This window comes from Macaca thibetana, chromosome 13 (assembly GCF_024542745.1).
Source record: "Macaca thibetana thibetana isolate TM-01 chromosome 13, ASM2454274v1, whole genome shotgun sequence".
Taxonomy (NCBI): domain Eukaryota; kingdom Metazoa; phylum Chordata; class Mammalia; order Primates; family Cercopithecidae; genus Macaca; species Macaca thibetana.
The window spans coordinates 67739879-67762172 of record NC_065590.1 but is presented as its reverse complement, the minus strand read 5'-3'; the positions used below and the strand labels follow the sequence as shown (position 1 = coordinate 67762172).

General features: G+C 41.4%; 1 protein-coding gene and 1 long non-coding RNA gene across 7 annotated transcripts in view; one reads left to right on the top strand and one right to left on the bottom strand.

The window, feature by feature from the left end:
• Window positions 1–1423, bottom strand: part of MAP4K3 (mitogen-activated protein kinase kinase kinase kinase 3) — a 190220-nt gene extending 188797 nt beyond the window's left edge. For all 4 annotated transcript variants that reach the window (XM_050753329.1, XM_050753330.1, XM_050753331.1 and 1 more), the window contains exon 1: window positions 1007–1423. In XM_050753329.1, the coding sequence (XP_050609286.1) occupies window positions 1007–1102 (96 nt within the window). In that variant the 5' untranslated portion in view covers window positions 1103–1423. The remainder of the gene's footprint in view (window positions 1–1006) is intronic.
• Window positions 1424–1539: 116 nt separating this feature from the next.
• LOC126933578 (uncharacterized) overlaps window positions 1540–22294 on the top strand; it is a 215138-nt gene continuing 194383 nt past the window's right edge. For all 3 annotated transcript variants that reach the window (XR_007718671.1, XR_007718672.1, XR_007718673.1), the window contains exons 1-3: window positions 1540–1652; window positions 16992–17084; window positions 17452–17520. This is a non-coding gene — a long non-coding RNA (uncharacterized LOC126933578). The remainder of the gene's footprint in view (window positions 1653–16991; window positions 17085–17451; window positions 17521–22294) is intronic.

Genomic DNA, 22294 nt, shown 5'->3' with positions numbered 1-22294 from the left:
TACCACAGGCATTACACTGAAGAGTAAAAACCTGCTTAAACATGGGCAAAATAAGGTTAAGACTAAACTTTCCAATGCAAAATTAAGTTTCTTTGTGCATCCTCAGGTGTTATGTGAAACAGGAGGAGTTCAACTTCAGTTACCAGTAAGAAGATACACAACTAAATCAAGACTGCTGCCACATTTGGCAACAACCTCCCCTCTTCTTGGCAGTAACTGCGAGGCCAAGAGTTGAGTTGGCCAGGGAAGAGTGATTTATCCTCCCACATTTAGAAGTGGTCCCTCTACAACAGGAATGCTGTACTGCTAATGGACTTTGAATTCTAACCTTGTCAAACCAGTACCTTCCCTAAGTATTCAAGTCACTTTTTAAAAAAACAAGTTTAAAAGGCATCGCAGTCCAATTCGACTTAGAGAAATCAAAGTTGCTCTTTCCAAAAAAAAAAAAAAGTCATTACTTGGAAAATTAAAATAAACTGATAGGGGGATGGATAAGGCGCTAAAGGCTGAGAGCTGTCGATGGAGAATCGAGGTCGCCCAGCATAGTATAGTAACTACCACCAAGGCCTGGTGGGTAGCAGCTCCCAATCTAGAGCGGACGATCCCAGGTTCGTGTGAAGCAGGCAGGTTTGACAACGCCAGACCCCTGCTGTCCGGTTCGTCGCGCTGACCCAGCCAATGCAACAAACGCCCAGACCCTCTCTGCACTATGATGAGCAGAGTAGCCCGCTCTCGTTCTGCCTTTCCCTGGAAATGCGCGCAAGAGGGGAGGTGGCAAAAATCACGTTCACCGGAGGGCTCAGGTAAGGGCTGGGGAGGTCTCGGGGTTACACATTTGGCCCTTTGTTCACCAAGGCAGCACAGCCCTCGGCGTCCGCAGCTCCTCCTCCCCGACTGCTCCCAGGCGCCAGCGTCTCCCGAGGACAGGCGGCGCGAGCTCGGGCGCCCAGGCTTGGCTGAGGGTCGGGACCCCACGGCCTCGGCGGCGCGCGGCCCCTGCCTTTACCTTGTAGACGTCGCCGTAGGTGCCGCTGCCGATGCGCTGAATCAGCTCGAAGTCCTCCTGCGGGTTCCGGCGGGACAGATCGAAGCCGGGGTTCATGGCGGGCCCCAGGTGCCCCCCGCCTCCCTCCCGGGCAGGGGAGGGGGGGCGCTCAGGGGGCCACACGGAGAGAGGGCGCCGCGGCCGGCCCCCGGCTCCCCCGGCGGTCACAATCGCCCGGCTCCACGCTGCGGCCGCCGCCGCCGCCGCCGCTCCCCTCACGCCGCTGCGGACGACGACAAGCGGCCCAACCGTCCCCGCCCCCCGCAGCCCGCCGCCGCCCCGAACCCGGTCACACCCACAAGGAGAGGAGAACCCTCGCAGCCCCTCGCTCGGGGTGAAACTCCAACATGGCTTCCGCTTTCGCCGCTCCTCCCCCTCCCCTTACTCCGACTCCTCCAACCTCCTCCCCCTTTTCCCGACTCCCGCCCGACTGCGCAGCCGCGATCCCGGAGGGAGCGCTCCGGGCCTGGCGCGCACCCGACCCCATGCGCGTTCCGGCTCCGCGCGCCTGTGAGGCCGGGGCCGGCGGCTGAACTGCTTGGAACCCGAAACGCCTCGGCTTTCCTGCGGAGCCGCGCGCGGCCGCTGCCCCCGGACGCTTGAGAAGGTTTGCCTGGCCCAGGGACCGTGGTTAGGACCAGCAGAAAGTGGCTTCTTTTCGTTTCTGATTCCCCTAACGACAAAGTTGGACCTTGGTTTATCTGGTCCCAGTTCCAAGCAGATAGCATAGTGGTAATATCCAAGACAGCCAATGTCCCAGACTTTATCATTTTAGAAGCAGCTACACATAGGATACCACAGAGTGCTACAGCCTTTCTGGGATTGCGGGGAGGGGTCACTAAACACACCGTGAGGAAAACCCCCAGGAAAAGTGAGCTGTGCTTGCTTGCCCCTGTTTCCGACACTCGGACCCTTGGAGTTGGCCTGCTAGAGTGCAAAGGAGGGCAGGCCAGGAGGGCCGCCAGGGAGGTGTGTGCAGTGGGCAGCGCGTAAAAGCTCCGGGAGGAAAACACGCGAAACAGCTGCCCACCATCCCGCGTGGGAGGCAGGCAGAGCGCAGAACTAAAGCAGTGATTGACCTCCCTCTTTAAGAGGGTTGGATTATCAAAGACGGGCGGGGACTGCGCAGGCTGTCAAGCAACCCTGCAAAGAAGGGGTGGAGGATGGACTAGATCCATTACGGTACCTGAAATATAAACACGTGATGATCCGGAAGCTCTTTAGCTGTGACCTTACCTATCCAAAACCCCACCCTGCTTAAGACCCAGATTGCGCGTCTTATGTCTAAGCTATGTGGACTCCAGCTCCGATTGTTAATACTTGCCCAGGAAAGCTTGAGGGTAATGGAAGGTTATTTTTTTTCTGTTCTCATTGAACTTCCCAGTAGACATTTCCAAGCGCTTTAATCAATTAGGTGATGGCCACTTTGGCAATACCACCTTGGAGTTTTGCTTCGGAAATGCTTTCCTAATCCCCTTAGGCACCACACCTTCTAACCACTAATATTCCCTAATACCTCGTGGCTCCTGAGAAACTAGGTCTCATCAAACCTGTTAAGGATAAGTATAATGAAATAATAGTAGAGCAAACTACTTAACTGCTTCATCTTTTAAAAAAATATTTTCAATCCTTTTGCTTATAGGAAAATTGCATGTTTACTAAATTCTCAAATTGTTTACTTTGAGTATCTGTTGACTAAATTGATGTTTTAAAATGGTTGTCTCTTCACCTATACAAGTAGCCTTTCAGTTATGTAATTTTTAATTATTAAATTTTAAAGCATCAGTAATATGAAAGTATCACTTGAATTATTGCCTTAGGAGTGCATCATTGAATATCTTCTAGATGGATCTACCTTCAGGCTCTTCAGGTATCTTGAGAAACTCCTGACTATAAATGTTATTCCATAGCTAAGGATCTCGCTTTTGCCTGTTTAGGGTACTTGCCCAGGACCCAGATTACAGGCCTTCCTTCAGTTTGTCCACATTTCGAGAATTGTTTGGCATCTTTAGGCCAAATGCGAGGATAATTAGCCAAGGATTCAAATAAGCAGACCTGACAAATTATCCCAAATGGGAGCCAGGTCTGCTCTTTTTCTCTGCCTTTTTTTTTTTTTTTTTTTTTGAGACAGAGTTTCGCTCTTGTTGTCCAGGCTTGAGTGTAAGGGTGCAATCTCAGCTCACCGAATCCTCTGCCTCCCGGGTTCAAGCGATTCTCCTGCCTCAGCCTCCCGAGCAGCTGGGATTACAGGCATGCAACACCACGCCCGGCTAATTTTTGTGTTTTTACTAGAGACAGGATATCTCCTTGTTGGTCAGGCTGGTCTCAAACTCCTGACCTCAGGTGATCTGCCTGCCTCGGCCTCCTGAAGTGGTGGGATTACAGGCATGAGCCACCTCGCCCAGCCTCTTCCTTTTTAATGCCAGAAAGCCAAATTCTCAGTACTGAAAGCTGCACAAGAAAGTTCTAATGGTTTCAGTGTTTTGTTTGCTGAGCTTATCATCTGTCCAAATACCTTTGCATTTGCATCACTAATAGACTTCTTTCAAAGGAAAAGAGTCTTTAAAGGGCTGTAACAGTCTTTAAAGTTTTGTCTGTTCCACTTTGGCAAGGCCAACCCAGTCCTTTTGAGAAAAGATGAATTTCTGTGTAAGGGCCTGATTTGTCATGTGGGTTACAACATAAGTAAAACAATTAACTGCTCACGAGGAAAATATTTTGTTTTTTGTAATATATGCATATGGCCAATTCCAGTGCCTTTTCCGCCCATTCTAACAATCCTCAATTTTGCTAGAAGTAACACTAATGATCACAATTTCCTAGAATCAGAGAAAGAGCTTACCTCTTCTATGATTAGAAGCATTCTTAGAAGTCATCTAATCTTTTTAACTCAGGAACCGCTTCTACAGCATCTCTGCTGGATTTACTGCTGCTTAAATACTTTCAATAAAAGGTGACTCATTGCTTCCCAAAACAACCCACCTCGTTGTGATACAGTGCTAGTGAATGATCATAATAACTAGGAGAAAAGTAGTAATTTCTAACATTGCTAAGTGCTTACAAGATACCAGGAATGGAGCCAAGTATTTTTCATGTATTATTTCATTTAATTAGCACAACAACCTGATGGCATAGGTAATATTATCTCTATTTTATGAGGCACAGACAGATTAAGCTGCTTCAAGGTGACAGAAGGCTCAAATTTGAACAAAGGCAGTATGACACCAAGGCCAGACTCAACCACTAGTCTATACTCTGCTTAGATACAATATACTTAAAAGAAATTTTTTTTTCTCTTATACTAAGGCAACATCTGCCTCCCTGTAATGTATTTAGAGGCAATGATTATTGGATTCTGGTGGTATTGAATACAGAAAAGAAAAGCCACAATGCCTGCCCTCAAGGAGTTTACAGTCTCATAAATAGTGTGAGAAGTACAGACAACGGGCATTAACGCAGACGAGAGGAAGATTAAGGAATGACCCCTTGGCTGGGCACGGTAGCTGATGCCTGTAATCCCAGCACTTTGGGAGGTCGAGGCAGGTGGATCACCTGAGGTCAGGAGTTCGAGACCAGCCTGGCCAACATGGTGAAACCCTGTCTCTACTAAAAATACAAAAATTAGCTGGGCATGGTGGCATGTGCCCTGTAATCCCAGCTACTCAGGAGGCTGAGGCAGGAGAATCACTTGAACCTGGGAAGTGGAGGTTGCAGTGAGCTGAGACTGTGCCATTGCACTCCAGCCTGGGCAACAGAGCAAGACTCTGTCTCAAAAAAAAAAAAAAAAAAAAAAAAAAAAAAAAAAAAAAGAATAACCCTAAAGCTGAACCTTGAAGAATGCATAGACAGACAAGGAAAAGTGGTGCATGCCAGACTGGCTGCTTAGTGCCTTAAAGCACCTACCCGTTTAAGCATCACACAGCAAGGAACACAAAAAGGCCAAGACAGATAGCAGTCCCCACCTGCCAGCATGTCCAGGCCATCCTTCTGTTGGCCCATCCCCCATGGGTTTCTGGCTTAGGAACTCCTTGATCTCCTGCACAGGCTCCCAATTTCATCCTCAGACCCTCTTGTCTGACAATTCACTGGAGCCCCTTCTTTGGCCTATTAACCTCAGCCCTCCTCATTTAACATAACCACCACTCACATTTTCAGTACATTAGCTGCTCTGGAAACAGGATACTCAGCCATCCTTAGCTCAAAAAACACTATAAGCGGGTCATGCACCAGGGGAGGAAAATCACACAGAGATATGTATGTGAAATAATATGGCACATACAGCTGGGCGTGGTGGCTCATGCCTGTAATCCCAGCACTTTGGGAGGCTGAGACTTGGGGATCATGAGGTCAGGAGTTTGAGACCAGCCTGGCCAACATGGTGAAACCCCGTCTCTACTAAAAATACAAAAATTAGCCAGGTGTGGTGGCATACACCTGTAGTCCCAGCTATTTGGGAGGCTGAGGCAGGAGAATTGCTTGAACCCGGGAGGCAGAGGTTCCAGTGAGCCAAGATCATGCCATTGCACTCCAGTCTGGGTGACAAGAGTGAAACTTCGTCTAAAAAAAAAAAGAGAGAGAAATGATATGGCACATACAATAGACAATTGTGCCTAAATTCTGAAGACAGAGGGAGATGGTGGCAATGGAGCTAAAAATACCAGATTTCTTTTTTTTATTAAAAAATTTTTACTTATGGCTGGGCATGGTGGCTCATGCCTCTAATCCCAGCACTTTAGGAGGCTGAGGCGGGTGGATCACCTGAGGTCAGGAGTTGGAGATCAGCCTGAGCAACATGATGAAACCCCGTCTCTACAAAAAAAAATACAAAAATTAACCAGGAGTGGTAGCATGTGCCTGTAATCCTACCTATTCCGGAGGCTGAGGCATGAGAATCGCTTAAATCTGGGAGGCGGAGGTTGCAGTAAGCTGAGATTGCACCACTGCACTCCAGCCTCAGTGACAGAGTGAGACTCTGTATCATTAAAAAAAAAAAAAAAATTATTTATGTGTTTCATTTCTCCCGAGCTTTAAATTGAGGCATAATGGACAAATAAAAATTGAATGTACTTACAGTGTACAATGTGATGTTTTGATATATGTATATGTTTTGAAATGATTACTACAGACCAGCTAGAAAAATTTACTTACAAAATTAGGGTCTGGAGTGCTGAGAATGGAGGAAAGAGAAATAACTCAGGAGATAAGTGGGAGATGGAATTCACAGGATTGGGGAAGTGAGGAAGCAGGTGAGAGATTAGTGACTCACAGGCTTGTGGCTCTAGCAATTGGGAGGTCATCATAGCATTTGCCATAATGAAGGGAACTGGTATAATTTGGGAGAGAGTTTTTGTACTGGGTTAAAGTAAATGATCTGTTTTGTAGCTAAGTTTGAAGTGCTCAACTGGAAATGTAAAATTAGTGATAAAAATGTGGATCTGAAATTTAGAAATGATATCAGGGCTAATATTGAGATTTGGGGAGTCATAATTCAGAAAAATTTATTGAGCATTGATATGGTTTGGCTGTGTTCCCACCCAAATCTCATCTTGAACTATATTCCCGTAATCCCTACATGTGGTGGGAGGGACCTGTTGGGAGGTAATTGAATCATGGGGGTGGTTTCTCCCATGCCATTCTCATGATAGTAAGTTCTCACAAGATCTGGTGGTTTTGTAAGGGGCTTCTCCCTTTGCTCCACTCTCATTCTCTCTCCTGCTGCCATGTGCAGAAGGACATGTTTGCTTCCCTTTCTGCCATGATTGTAAGTTTCCTGAGGCTCCCCAGCCATAGGCAACTGTGAGTCAGTTAAATATCTCTCCTTTATAAAGTAATCAGTCTTGGGTATGTCTTCATAGCAGTGTGAAAATGAACTAATACAAGCATTTATCATGTGTCAAACACTAGATTAGATTATGATGATGCAATAGGGCATGGTCTCTGAACTTGAATTGAGAATACAGAGAAGTTCTCAGTGAGAACTTCAGAGAGGTACAGGGAAGCAGAGCCAGAAGGAAATATTAGATGCCCCTGGGGCTAATAATTTGGCTGTTTTCTGAAACAATATATGTTTTTTAATTTTCTTTAAATCAATTTTTTTTTGACACAGGGTCTCACTTTGTCACCCAGGCTGGAGTGCAGTGGCGTGAACATGACTCACTGTAGCCTTGGCCTCCCAGGCTCAAGATATCCTCCCACCTTAGCCTCCTGAGTAGCTGGAACTACAAGCACACATACCACGCCTGACTAAGTTTTCTTTATTTTTTGTAGACATGGTGTCCCATAATGTTTCCCAGGCTAGTGTCAAACTCCTGGGCTCATGCGATCCTCCTGTTTTGGCTTCCCAAAGTGCTGAGATTATAGACATGAGCTACCATAACCAGCCTAAACCAGTATTTTAAAAAACAGGTACTCAGTATTTATTTACAAATGAGGGAGAGCTCTGCCTTGCCGTGGGTGGAGCTGGGAGTTCTCACGTGTCAACTTTCAACCACTCCTATTCTGAGCAATTTACCTCAGTTCTCAGATTTGCATACCCCCAATAGTGTTTCTCAATAGAGGTTTTATTAGCATTTTGGGTGGAACAATTTTTCCTTGTGTGGGATGATCCCCATGCATCATAATATTCCTGTCCGCCCCTTGTCAATACTGTTCCCAGCCATACTGACATCAACAAAAATAGCCACACAAATTTTTGAATGCCCAAGGTTTGGCTGGGAGGGTCGGGGTGTGAGTGAGTGGATTGAGAATGTTTGCCTAGCATCTTCCTTGGGAGAACTATCAACCATACCAATCTGTTTATCAAGGTATTTCTTTCTATCTCATACAGTGTATTTGCTGACAGAAGTTCTGATATGTAAAATATTATCTGTTTTATTACATTTCCAATGTCCAAATGATGTTGTTTCACTGCCTTCCATAGATTCACAGCCAACATTCCACTTCCTCCTGCCACTTGTCATATACTTCCTGGAACTACTTAGGAGAGCACCAAATGTAGTCTTTGTAAGTTTTAAAGTCTTCACAGAGGAAGGAACATCTAAGCTGATACTTAAAAGACAAGTAGAGAATTAGCCAGGCAAAAAGGTACACTCTACACCAAAGGTAGAAAGTTTACATTCAAAAACATGAACCTAGTTCTGTTTATGGTGAATGTGATAACAGATGAGTCTGGAATGGTAAGCAGGAACCAGTCCATGATGGAGCATATAAATTGTGTTAAATGATTTGGATTTTTCTCTCTCTCTTTTTTTTTTTTTTTTTTTTTTTTTTTACTGAGAACAAAAGGGAGCTATTGATGAGTTTTTGGCATGTAAATAACAAGATCTTATTTGTTAGCTGCAGTGTGGAAAATGAATTGGAGACAGGTGGCAAGACTGGAGACATGATATGAGAATAATCAGGAGACCTTTGCAATGGTATAGGTTAGAGAAAATGGTGGCCTGAATTAACATGTGGAGTGCATGTCAACATACAGTGATGGTAGTATTTGAAATTGTGGGTTGAGATTAATTCTCATAGGGAAAATGTATGGAATAGGCAGAAAATGGGTTCCTACAAATCCCCAACATTTAGGGGGTGAGCAAAGTAAGAGAATTTAGTAAAAAAGGCCAAGGAGGTGGGACCCAGTGTGACATGTGGTAACGGAATTATGTGGCACCTATTGGAACGAACAGTCAGGTTTCCGTTCAGGGAGTTACTTGCTGTATGGGATGTGATTAGCTGACAGCCTTCCACCACCATGCCTTTGGGATCTATCACAGCATTTACGCAGAGGTCTGCCTCTGTCCAGATCCCCCCAGCCAATGCCTGAGCGTGGCTATTGCTGTCCAGTGCACTTTCTTCTGATGGGCAATCTTTGCTCTGGGGTCCCCATTGGCCTAATTGAGCCTTTCTCAGAACTGCCACGCAGACAGACTGTACCCAATTCTAACTTCTCCCGTTCCCTTTATGGTATTAAGATGTGGAGTGCAATCTGACATTCTTCCCTCCTACTGCTACTTTTCCTCTTTATCCTTCACAAGTGTTTTCACAGATTTCTTGCACTTCAATTCAATCTTACTATCTACTGAAGTAGTACAAATGATATCAAGGAAATAAAAGAGGAAATTTTAAGGAAAGTGGATCAACAGTATTAAATACCAAAGAGAGACCGGGAAAGAGGGGGACAGAAAAGTATTGTTAATTATCATTATGGAGATCAATGCTAACCTTAACTATTAGAGTTCATATTTTCTCTTCTGCTATTGTGTCTCCTCTTAGTTATGTTCTCCCAAATCCCCTTCAGCCTTTCTTATACATCACGAACTCTATACATCTCATCTGGACCCCCTTCGTATGGACGCATTTAACTTGTTAATACCTTTCAGAGTAAACTTTGGCAAAGAATTGAGCTCAGTACTCCAAATGCAGTCTGGTCAATATTTACTATGGAGGGATTATAACTACCTATTACTGGAACACTTTATTATAGCCTAAACTTTTATCCAATTTTTTTTAGCCCAACAAACTCAGGGTCACTGTACTGCTCAACTCTGGGAGATGCCATTCATACTGTTATCTATAATTCTAAGATCCTAAACCCCAACGTGACCCCTTGGTCCTGATCAAGAAAAATCGCCAAAAATCGTATTTGCCCCCTTCTAAGATCATCACAAGTGTTCTTGAACCCACGCTGTCATAAAGTGTCAGGGACAAGAAACCTGTTCTCATACATCTCACTGTGAAGTTTCTGCCCTGACATCAATCTATCAGGCCAGATGTTATCTTCTCACCCCCAGGCAAATATAACACCACCACCAATAAAACTGAGCACAGAGTACCTGTACGTTATATTGCTACCAGCTGAGATCTTGAAAACACAAAAGAATTATCTAGACAGGAATCTCTCATCTTCTTGGGAAGCTAAGATTTTAAATGACATCTTTTCAGACTCAACCAGTCCTGGAGGGTACAGGCTACATCAAAAATAGACAACAAAATATGGTCATGTACCATATGACAACATTTCAGTCAACAACAGGCTGCATATATGACAGTGGTTCCATAAGATTATAATGGAGCTGAAAAATTTCTATTGTCTACTGATATCATAGCTGGTGTAACGTAGTAGTGTAACGCATTACTCACATATTTGTAGTGATGCTGGTGTAAAACCTACTGTGCTGCCAGTCATGTAAGCGTTCAGTATATATATATAATTATGTATAGTACATAATACTCGATAATACATGACTATGTTATTGGTTTATGTATTTACTATACTATTTATCCTTATCTTAGAGTATATTCCTCCTACTTATCTAAAAAAAAAAAGTTAACTGTAAAAGAACCTCAGGCAGGTCCTTCAGGAGGTATCCAGAAGAAGGCATTGTTATCATAGGATATGACAGGTCCGTGTGTGTTATTGTTCCTAAAGATTTTCCAGTGGGGTCTAGGCATGGAGGCTCAATGCCTCTAATCTCAGCACTTTGGGAGGCTGAGGCAGGAGGATTGCTTGAGCCTAGACATTCAAGACCAGCCTGGGCAGCATAGCGAGATCTTGTCTCAAAAAAGTTTTTTAAAAAACCTTCCAGTGGGACAAGATGTGAAGGTGGAAGACAGTGATATTGATGATCCTGACCCTTTATAAGCCTAAGCCAATGTACGTGTTTCTGTGTTAGTTTTTAACAAAAGTATTTTAAAAGTAAAAAAAGAATTTTAAAAATTTAGAAGTACAAAAATGCTTGTAGAATAAGTATATGAAGAAAGAAAAGACTGAACATGGTGGGATGCATCTGTAATCGCAGCTACATGGGAGGCTGAGGCAGAAGGATCATTTGAGTCCAGGAGTTCAAGACTAGCCCTAAAAGAAAATATTTTTGTACAGCTATATCATGTGTATGTTTTAAGCTAAGTGTTATTATGAGTTAACTTTTTTTTATTATTATTATTTAAAAGTATATAAAGAGGTAGTGGCTCACTCCTGTAATCTCAGCATTTTGGGAAGCTGAGATGGGAGGATTGCTTGAGCCCAGGAGTTTAAGACCAGCCTGGGCAACTCAGGGAGACCCCATGTCTATAAAAATTAAAAAAAAAAAAAAATTAACCAGGCCTGGTAGTGCATGTCTGTGGTCCCAACTATTCAGGAAGTTGAGGTGGGAGGATCACTCAAATCTAGGAGGTTTGAGTCTTCAGTGAGCTGTGATTGTGCCACTGCACTCTAGCCTGGGTGACAGAGCGAGACCCTGTCTCAAAAAACAAACAAATAAAATTGCAATAAACTAAGATTAATCTATTAGTGAAAAAATTTGTATAAATTTAGTGTAGCCTAAGTGTACAGTGTTTATAAAGTCTACAGTAGTATCCTGTAATGTCCTAGGCCTTCACATTCACTCACTACTCACTCACTGATTCACCCAGAGCAACTTCCAGTCCTGCAAGCTCTATTCATGGGAAGTGTCCTATACAAGGGTACCATTTTTTAATCTTTCATATTGTGTTTTTCACTATGTCTTTTCCATGTTGAGATACACGAATACTTACTGTTGTGTAACAATTGCCTACAATATTCAATACAGCAACAGGCAGTACAGGTTTGTGGCTTAGGAGCATCAGGCCACACCATATAGCTTAGATGTGTGGTAGGCTCTACCCTGTAGGTTTGCATAAGTACACTCTATGATGTTCATGTAACAATGAAATCACCCAATGACACATTTCTCAGAATGTATCCCTGTCATTGAGCAATGCATGACTGTATTGAAGAACGCTAAGGAAGTACACGCTGCTAAGAGACAGACCGAGGGATGGTTGAGATCTTTTTTTTTTAATATATAAAACCTTGCTTATATTTATCTGTTATCCCATGATATATTAGAGCATAGTGTTTCCCTGATTCCATTTTATGTAACATCCAGCCTAGAATTCCCCTCAGATGCGTCTGGTTAAGAGGTGTTGCCCTGTGTCCTAGTTCCCAAATACAGAGCGCTGTTGGGCCAGACCGACCTGGCCCAGAACAAATATAGTCACATACATTGTGTTTCCAGAGTTGCTCACAGACCCAGAGTCGTATCCTGCTGGCCTTTTCACTAGAAGTTTTATTGTATGTTACTATTTCTCTCCTAGGAGGACTTCACCCCTGCACAACAAAACCTGTATAATAGTAAAGCAAATCGATTTGTAGATTTAGAAAGTTCATCTTTTTTGAAAAAATCATCCATTAATTTGGTTTAAACCTGGATTGGAGTTTTTCTTTCTCAAAACAGATTAAAACTAGAAATAAAAGCTCAGTTAAGGCTGGGAGTGGTGGCTCACGCCTGTAATCCCAACACTTTGGGAGGCCAAGGCAGGCAAATCACAAGGTCAGGAGTTTGAGACCAGCCTGACCAACATGGTGAAACCCTGTCTCTACTAAAAATACAAAAATTAGCCAGGCATGGTGGCGCACACCTGTAATCCCAGCTACTCAGGAGGCTGAGGCAGGAGAATCACTTGAACCTGGGAAGCGGAGGTTGCAGTGAGCCAAGATCGTGCCATTGCACTCCAGTCTGGGCTACAGAGCGAGACTCCACCTCAAAAACAAACAAACAAACAACAACAACAAAAAACTCAGTTAAAATGGTTCAAATACCAGGAGTTTTCCATTACCCCTATTCCCTCTTCACAATTCAAGGTCAATGAGAAGGTAACTCATTTCTCAAACTGACCTGGATCTCTGCCCCAAGAAACAGATCCATTTGCTGAGTCCGAGCTCATGGTAATGGCAAAATGGCAAAGCCTGTCTAAATCAAGGTATGCCTCTTCTTCTTCTTCTTTTTTTTTTTTTTTTTTGAGACGGAGTCTCACTCTTACCAGGCTGGAGTGCAGTGGCTCGATCTCAGCTCACTGCAACCTCCACCTCCCGGGTTCAAGCGGTTCCTCTGCCTCAGCTGGGACTACAGGTGCGTGCCACCATGCCTATTTTTTGTATTTTTAGTAGACACAGGGTTTCACCATGTTGGCCAGGATGGACTCAATCTCCAGACCTCGTGATCTGCCTGCCTTGGCCTTCCAAAATGTTGGGATTATAGGCGTGAGCCACCGTGCCCAGCCAAGGTATGCCTTTTCTTAGTATTAGAGCCAGACCTTCAGTCTGGGATCATATCATCTGGGTTAGAGATACTTTAAAAATATATTAATCTTCTTTTTTTTTTTTTTGAAACAGAGTTTTCTTCTTGTTGCCCAGGCTGGAGTGCAGTGGCGCAATCTCGGCTTACTGCAACCTCCGCCTCCTGGGATCAAGCAATTCTCCTGCCTCAGCCTCCCGAAGTAGCTGGGATTATAGGCACGCACCATCACACCCAGCTAATTTTTTTGTATTTTTAGTAGAGACAGGGTTTCATCATGTTGGCCAGGCTGGTCTCGAACTCCCGACCTCAAGTGATCCACCTGCCTCAGCCTCCCAAAGTGCAGGGAATACAAGTGTGAGCCACCGTGCCCGGCCAAAAATATATATCTTTAAATTAGTAGTTAAACATAAATTAGTAGTTAAATTGTGGTATGACCTCTCTCAGCTAAGCATCTGATACTATCAGGATAGTTTTAACATGTGTTGATGGAATAATTGTTCTCATTGTAAAAGAAACAAAAGGAAGGAAATTCATGAAAGTTGCCGCGCCAGTTTGTATTTTATTTACAAATGGTTAAGCTTGTATATGAAATTTGTGAATAGCCTCTTTCAAATTTAAGTGTGGAGCTGCTTATGGTCAGTCTCTGTCTATCTCAGTGCCTGGAAATGTTTCTATGAATTTGTAATGCCTAAAAGCATAACACTTTTGCATTGCTGATGCCAGTATTTAGGGTTTATGTATCCTCTCACCTAAGGAGAGCATTATTCTGTCATTCCACATAAACTCAAAACACCTATCTGCAAATCTGAATGCAGTCTGTTGTCTGCTATGTGGTGTGCAAGATCTTGATTAGACTCTCTGGCCCTGGTCTCTTCCTCTTCTCATAATAGCACACCTGGTCAATAAACATGCTTCCAAAATGCCAACAATGGAAATATGGAAGTTCCGAGGTGAAGCTAAATTTGGAATAAATGTGAGTTTACATTTAGACATGTTGACTTTGAGGAAATGAGAGGGAATTCAAGGAGGAGCTATTGCAAGGATAGTGACAGATTCTGAATACGAAGTATAAGAGGGTAAATTGAGCCATGCAAATAGAGACCATATTTGGAGTCATGAAATTTCTGAATGGGGTCTGAGGGTGTAGAGCAATGTGAGCAACCTTCTTTCTTCTTTTTTTTCTTTTTAAACGAGGGACTCTTAAAAGTAACAGAGGTGGACCTTATTTTTGTAAACATTGAAAGTGAAAATAATGTCACTGAATTCAATGAAAAAACGTATGCTTTAGGATGATTTCGTAAAGGATGACTATTCTTCCTCCAGGCAAGTGTTTTCTGGCATTTTCTTGATACATATCTGGCATGGGATTTAAGGGATGGATAGTGGAGGTCCAAGTGGAGAACTGAGAGAAGAAGGGGAACCAAAGAACTGTCAGCTTTCAGAATGTTGGAAGAAGGAAGAGGGAGAAAATAAGCAGAAGTTCAACAAGCTGAGTACTTGTGAAAGAGATTTTGGGTTTATGTTTGAGGACTAAAGAGAATAGAATGGAACTCAAATGTGGCTCTATACAATGAATGGGTTCCTCTTTGATGTTTTTTTTCAGAGTTGGAAGTAAAGGTTAGAATACCTTTTTAAAATTACTACGCATCTTGGCTGGGAGCTGTAGCTCACGCCTGTAATCCCAGCACTTTGGGAGGCCGAGGCAGGTTCATCACCTGAGGTCAGAAGTTTGAGACCAGCCTGGCCAATGTGGCAAAACCCTGTCTCTACTAAAAATACAAAAATTAACTGGGTGTGGTGGCACGTGCCTGTAATCCTAGCTACTCAGGAGGCTGAGGCAGGAGAATTGCTTGAACCCGGGAGGCAGGAGAATTGCTTGAACACGGGAGGCAGAGGTTGCAGTGAGCCGAGATTGTGCCACTGCACTCCAGTCTGGGCAACAGAATGAGACTCTGTCTCAAAAATCAATCAATCAATAAAAATAAAATAAAACAAAAGAACTGCATATCTCTATATGTGACTGAGCAGAGTCTCAGGCATGTGAGACTCCGGGATTTATTAGGGCTACAAGAAGAATGCCAATGAGAAGCTTGGCAATGCTTTTGAACCACTAAAATGTTATCTGGTCGTATCTAAGATGTCACAACACTGAAGCAGATTTCTAATCTTTTATAACTTAATTTGCATGGCTCTTTAGAGTTTAAATGTTTTCACATTTATATCTTATTTTATCTTTGGAATGACTTCTTGAATTATTATCATCCATAATTTGTAAATGGGGAAATTGAAGCTTAGAGAAGTAAACTAGAAGCATATCAGAGTTTTTAATTAATTCCAATCAATTTAACATCTACTGAGCCTTGATCTGAGTTTCAGGTTGTACTAGATACTGGGGATGCAAAACTTAATAAAATGTGCAACCAGTCCTCAACCATTACACCATTACTTTCTTTGCTTTTCCCAAATTCTCTCCCAGAGGTTTGATATCCACCCTTACCTTGGGTTGGGCCAGTTCATAGTGAGATACAACACTGAGCATCACTTACACAAACACCGCTTACAGAAAGTATTGACTCCAGGGTACTCTGGAAGTTCCACACCTATGATGTAGTTAGCAGAATTGCAAAGGTGGCTGGCTAGACACAGTGGTTCATGCCTGTAATCCCTATGCTTTGGGAGGCCCAAGTCAGGAGGATTGCTTGAGGCCAGAAGTTTAAGGCTATAGTGAGCCATTAGTTGTGCCACTGTACTCCTGAGTGAGACCCTGTGTCTAAAAATGAAAAATAAAAACAATTGCAAAGGTAAAGAAGATCAGGGAACTCTTATACAACCACATTAGAAGGCAATTAAGCAAAATCTAATAAGCTAAAGATATCTTTATCTTACAATCTAGCAATTTCACTTCTCCATGTAGAAACTCTCCCTTAAATACGCAAGGAGACGGGTAAATGAATGTTCATTGAAGTATCATGTATAACAGAAAAATAATTGGAAATGATGTAAGTTTCCATCCACCTGAGAATGGGTAAGTAAATTGTTTTGTGATCACACAGTGGAATACTACATATTAGTTAAAATGGATGAACTAGAACTGGAACTAAAATATGCATAAATCTCAAAAAATGTAATACTGAATGATAAAGTAGCAGAAAATACATGAAGTATGCTACTGATTACACTAAGTTTAAACATATGAAACAATACTAGATATTTCTATGTGTGATAAGCATTTTAGAATATTCATGGTCATAATAAACGTCATATTCAAGATAGTTGTTATGTTCTGTTGAGGAAAAAAGGATTATCATATAGCATGCAGAAGGCTTTAGCTGATTCACTTCAAAAAAAAAGAATCTGAAGCAAATATTGCACAAGTTAATACTTGACAAAGATGAGTAGGGAGGAAAAAAAGAGCTTGTTATTATTTTCTGTATGTTTATGCTTGAAATATTTCATTTAAAGGTGTATATGGCTCCTAGACTGGAATTCTTGGCTTTTGTGATTTTGTGTGTGTATATGTGCAGAATTTTCTTTTTTTTTCCTCTTCCCATGTTGAAATTCCATCCATTCTTTGATGACTAGCTTCTCTCACCACCTGATTGAGAATTTCCATGATGACTTTCTCAGTTCACACTATGTTCTCCTTTTTTTTTTTTTAAGATTTATTTATTTATTTATTTACAGATAGGGTCTCGCTCTGTCACCCAGACTGGAGTGCAGTGGTACGATCATAGCTCACTGCAGCCTCAAACTCCTGGGCTCAAGTGATCCTTCTGCCTCAGCTTCTCAAGTAGCCAGACTACAAGTGTGTACTACTATGCCTGGCTAATTAAAAATTTTATTTATTTATTTTTTTATAGAGGCAGAGTCTCGCTTTGTTGTCCAGGCTGGTCTTGAACTCCTGAGCTCAAGTGATCCTCCCGCCTTGGCCTCCCAGAGTGCTGAGATTACAGGTAGGAGCAACCATGCCCAGCCTTCTCCTTTTTTAAAGCCCACTTCTATAAGTGTGTAAAGTTCTCTTGTATATATGTTTGTATCACTAGATTTTTTTTATGTTGTAGGCTAAATATATATTGTCTTGCGTTACTATTTGACTTGAATATACATAAATCTTGTTTCTCCAATTATATTGTAAAAATCTTAAGAGCAGGGACAATGTCTTCAACTTTGTTAATTCTTTCACAGTGCCCAGCAGAGCCTGACCAAATACTTATTAACGTAAAGTGGTATTTTTACCAATAATTATAACCCTTCCTACAAAACCTTTGCATAGAAAGTTTAAAATAATAATTTGAGCTACATTTGCTTTTATTTTCCCAGAGAGAGAATGCTAATGAGCTGTGAAATGACCAAAGATTTGGCAGCAGAAGGGAAGAGAAAAAATAACGGGTTTGTATATTACACATTCTGGATAATCAGCTCTTGAATGATTAAGTGTGGAAAACGTCTTATAGGGAAAAGCAATTTTTAAAACTCATTTTATGACCATGGAATTGTTGTATTGGTCATTTCCAGTTTTCAGATGATCCTATGCCAAACTTACACATTATTTTGGAAAAATACAATTCTCTTATGATATGCCGTATAACCACATACAAATATGCCTTGTGATTATTCTGCCTTCACATCAATATTTATTGGACTAGATCTGGAAATGGTGGTCTGGGGAAACTAAGAAACAAAAATTATTCCACCTGTGGAACCAGGAAGGGATTTTGAAGAAAAAAAATTACCTTGAGTTCAATTCACTCTTGGTACATCTTGTAAAAAGTGCCTGGGGCTTGAAGCAACCACTTGAAATTAAGGTTCACCTGAAACCTCAGAATGAAAGGTTAGTGTGCACTAGTCCAGATGAAAGCTAAAGACCACAGGAAATAGAGGTCTGGACTACATTGTCTCTCCTTGAAATTGAAAGTTGGGATCTAAGAAGAAGACACATTTAGAAATCAGTATGGTTACTTTTAACAAAAGGGGCAATTGCCATGGTCTCGGTCAAAATTACCACCATTTAGTCCCTGGAGATTTTCCTAATGGGCCTTTGTAATGATTTATTAAACCAAGTCACCATCTCCTGGTTCTTTGGGATAGGTGCTACAACACCCAACATAGAGTTGCCTAAATTAAACTTTACCTATGTCTGTATTTATGAGTGCATTTTAAACTTTGCAGTATATTTCAGGGAGAGTATATCTCTGAAAATTATTACTCCCTTGTAGCTCTATGTAATTTACCTGGCAAAGAAAACAAAAGGCACAAAAATACCTTGCAATTTGGTGGGACATTATATATTCCTTCATGTTCACTCCATTTGTAGATATTAATGTTGAAGCAAAATCCTAAAGCAACATGACCAGAGTATTATTGCAGCCATCATGAGCCTTATCATTGATCTCTGAATTTTTTTCTTTCCTCAAATAAATAGAAGCAGGAAAAATAATGGTATATAGAGAATACATATTATTAATATATTGGTCCTAAGTCTAAGTGTTTGTTACTTAGAATTAATTTCCCATGGAAATAGTGTAGTTAATTATGGTTAGATGCCAAGGCTGGGCCACGAAACCTCATACAATATTAGTAGGTGTGGCAGAATAAATTGATTGAGAAACCATATTTTATTTTCTTGTCTACTGGCTCATCATGGAAAAACGAGAAGTATTTCTTTTTCTCTTCTTCTCTCTAGAGGGCAGGTTAAGCTGTGGTGATTTTCTGATGCCTTATGAAGGCAGATGATTCAATGATTTGGGATGGGAAGGACTCCAAGAAAAGGGAAATGGCCTGATGTCAGGAGAATTTAGGTCTCCTGAAGCTGTCTGGAGAGAACCAGACAGGAGTCAGTTTCTGTAAATGGTGAGGAGCTATGTCTACTCCCAAATAGAACAAAATGGTAGGCCGGGCGCGGTGGCTCAAGCCTGTAATCCCAGCACTTTGGGAGGCCGAGACGGGCGGATCACGAGGTCAGGAGATCGAGACCATCCTGGGTAACACAGTGAAACCCCGTCTCTACTAAAAATACAAAAACTTAGCCGGGCGAGGTGGCAGGCGCCTGTAGTCCCAGCTACTCGGGAGGCTGAGGCAGGAGAATGGCGTGAACCCGGGAGGCGGAGCTTGCAGTGAGCTGAGATCCGGCCACTGCACTCCAGCCTGGGTGACAGAGCGAGACTCCGTCTCAAAAAAAAAAAAAAAAAAAAAAAAAATGGTACAGATGTCCAATGGGGATGTCAGCAAGGATGTCTTGTCTCAGAAGTAATAAAAATACTAAATTACACAAGGATATAATAAGCCAAGGGTGAATGTTGTAAACTCTAGGTCACCATTAAGAGAATAATAGAAATAGTTATAACTAACATAATATGGAAATAGCAAAAGGGAGAAAGGATAGTTAATTAAAAATAATTAAGCTAAATGACGGCAAGAAGAAAGATAAAAAGGAGCAAGTAACAAGTGGGGCAAATAGAAAAAAATAATAAAATGGTACCTATGAACCCAAATATCTCATCAAGTACCTTAACTATTAAAATTAAATATAAATTAATTATAAATTTAAAATATGAAATAAAAATGGCATAATACTCCACTAAAAGACAAAGATTGTCATACTGGCTAAAATAATTGCATATGCTTTTTTACAAAAGATACAATAGTAAAAAAATAGAAAAAAACATGTTATGCAAAAGCTATCACCCCAAAAGCTCTTCTAGCTATACAATAACATACAAAGTAGACTTTAAGGAAAGAAGCATTATTAGAAATAAAGTGGGATATTTTACAATAATACAAATATCAATCCATCAGGAAGATACAATAAGTCTAATTCTGTGCACAACTAGTAATATACTTCAAAATATATTAATTTAAAAATTCCCAAAACTGCAAGGAGAAATAGGTCTACAATAACAGTAAGATCTTTCAGTAACCAATAAAAAAGTAGACACAAATTAATAAGAACACAAAATTTAAACAACATGATTAACAGGATTTACAAAATTGATATATATTGAATATTTCACCAAACAACTACAGAATTCACTTTCATTTCATATGAACATGGAACATTTACTAAAAGTGGCAATAACTTTGGCCATAAAGCAAGCCTCAATGTATTTCAAAGGATTGACATAATACAGAGTACATTCTTTGAGCAGAGGAGAATTAACCTAATGATATTTTAAAAACTAGAAAGTTTTCAAATATGTGAAAATTTAGTAGTATACTTCTAAATATTCCATAGGTCAAAGAAGAAATCACAATGGAAATTAGAAAATACTTTATTTATTTATTTATTTATTTATTTATTTATTTTTTGAGACAGAGTCTTGCTCTGTCGCCCAGGCTGGAGTGCAGTGGCCAGATCTCAGCTCACTGCAAGCTCCGCCTCCCGGGTTTAGGCCATTCTCCTGCCTCAGCCTCTGGAGTAGCTGGGACTATAGGCGCCTGCCACCACGCCTGGCTAGTTTTTTTTTTTGTATTTTTTAGTAGAGACGGGGTTTCACCATGTTAGCCAGGATGGTCTCGATCTCCTGACCTCGTGATCTGCCCGTCTCGGCCTCCCAAAGTGCTGGAATTACAGGCTTGAGCCACCGTGCCCAGCCTAGAAAATACTTTAAACTAAATCATAATGAAAGTATGACACAAAAAATTTTAAGATATAACTAAAACTGTGTTTTGGGCGAAATTTATTATCTTAAGGGCTAGAACGTATAGCTTTAAACAAAAATTACCTAAGTATCTCAAGAAGTTAGAAACAAAATGCAATTAAACTTGAAGAAAGTGTAAGAAAAGTTAAGAGAAAAAAGTAATGAAGAAAATGTATAGTAGGCTGGGCGTGGTGGCTCATGCCTGTAATTCCAGCTCTTTGAAAGGCTGAGGTAGGTGAATCACTTGAGCCTAGGAGTTTGAGACCAGCCTGGGCAACAAAATGAGACCCCCATTTCTAGAAAAAATTTAAAAGTTAGTTGGGTGTGATTGTACATACCTCTGGTCCCGGCTACACAGAGGCTGAGGCAAGGGGATCACTTGAGCCCAGGAGGTTGAGGCTGCAGTGAGCCCTGTTCATGCCATTGCATTCCAGCCTGGGCCTAGGTGAAAGAGTGAGACCCAGTCTCAAAAAAAAAAAAAGGTACAGTAGAGAAAAGTCACTGAAAGAAAATAATGAAACTGGTAATTCCCTAGCAAAACTGATCACACATACAATATACAAATAAAAAGGAGGGAGGGCACATATTACCTCTATCAGACATTAAAAAAAAAAAAAAAAAAAAAGACACCATTGTGGACCCCACAAACATTATAAAGTTGAAGAGAAAATATTTTGGACAACTTAATATCAATAAATTAGAAAATTTAGATAAAATGGGAAATTTCTAGAATAACCCAATTTACCAAAAGTGACACCAAAAGAAATAGAAAACCCGAATAGTCCTGTTATGACATGACAAAACATGCGTCTATGAACAAATTTTTAAAATAAAACAGACTAAAATGTTTATGACCTTGTATTTCATAAATATTTCTTAAATACTATACACACACACACAAAAACTACACAAATACTACACATAAATATAAAAGAGGCCGGGCGTGGTGGCTCACGCCTGCAATCCCAGCCCTTTGGGAGGCCAAGGCGGGCAGATCATGAGGTCAGGAGATCAAGACCATCCTGGCTAACACAGTGAAACCCCTTCTCTACTGAAAATACAAAAAATTAGCCAGGTGTGGTGGTGGGTGCCTGTGGTCCCAGCTGCTGGGGAATCTGAGGCAGGAGAACGGCATGAACCTGAGAGGTGGAGCTTGCAGTGAGCTGAGATCATGCCACTGTACTCCAACCTGGGAGATAGCAAGATGCCATCTCAAAAAAAAAAAAAAGGTATAAAAGAAGGCCAGGCACAGTGGCTCACACTGTAGTCCCAGCATATTGGGAGGCTAAGGTAGGATAGCTTGAAACCAGGAGTTTGAGACCAGTCTGAGCAACAAAGCGAGAACCTGTCTCTAAAAAAAAAAGGAAAAAAAGAAAATTAATAGACTTATGCAAATAAAAAATTTTGCTCTTTATAAGTAACTATTATGAAAATGAAACTGCACACCACAGACTGGAAGAAAATATGTGTAAAATAAGCACCTGATGATAGGCTTGTATTAAGAATAATAAAGAATTCTTACAACT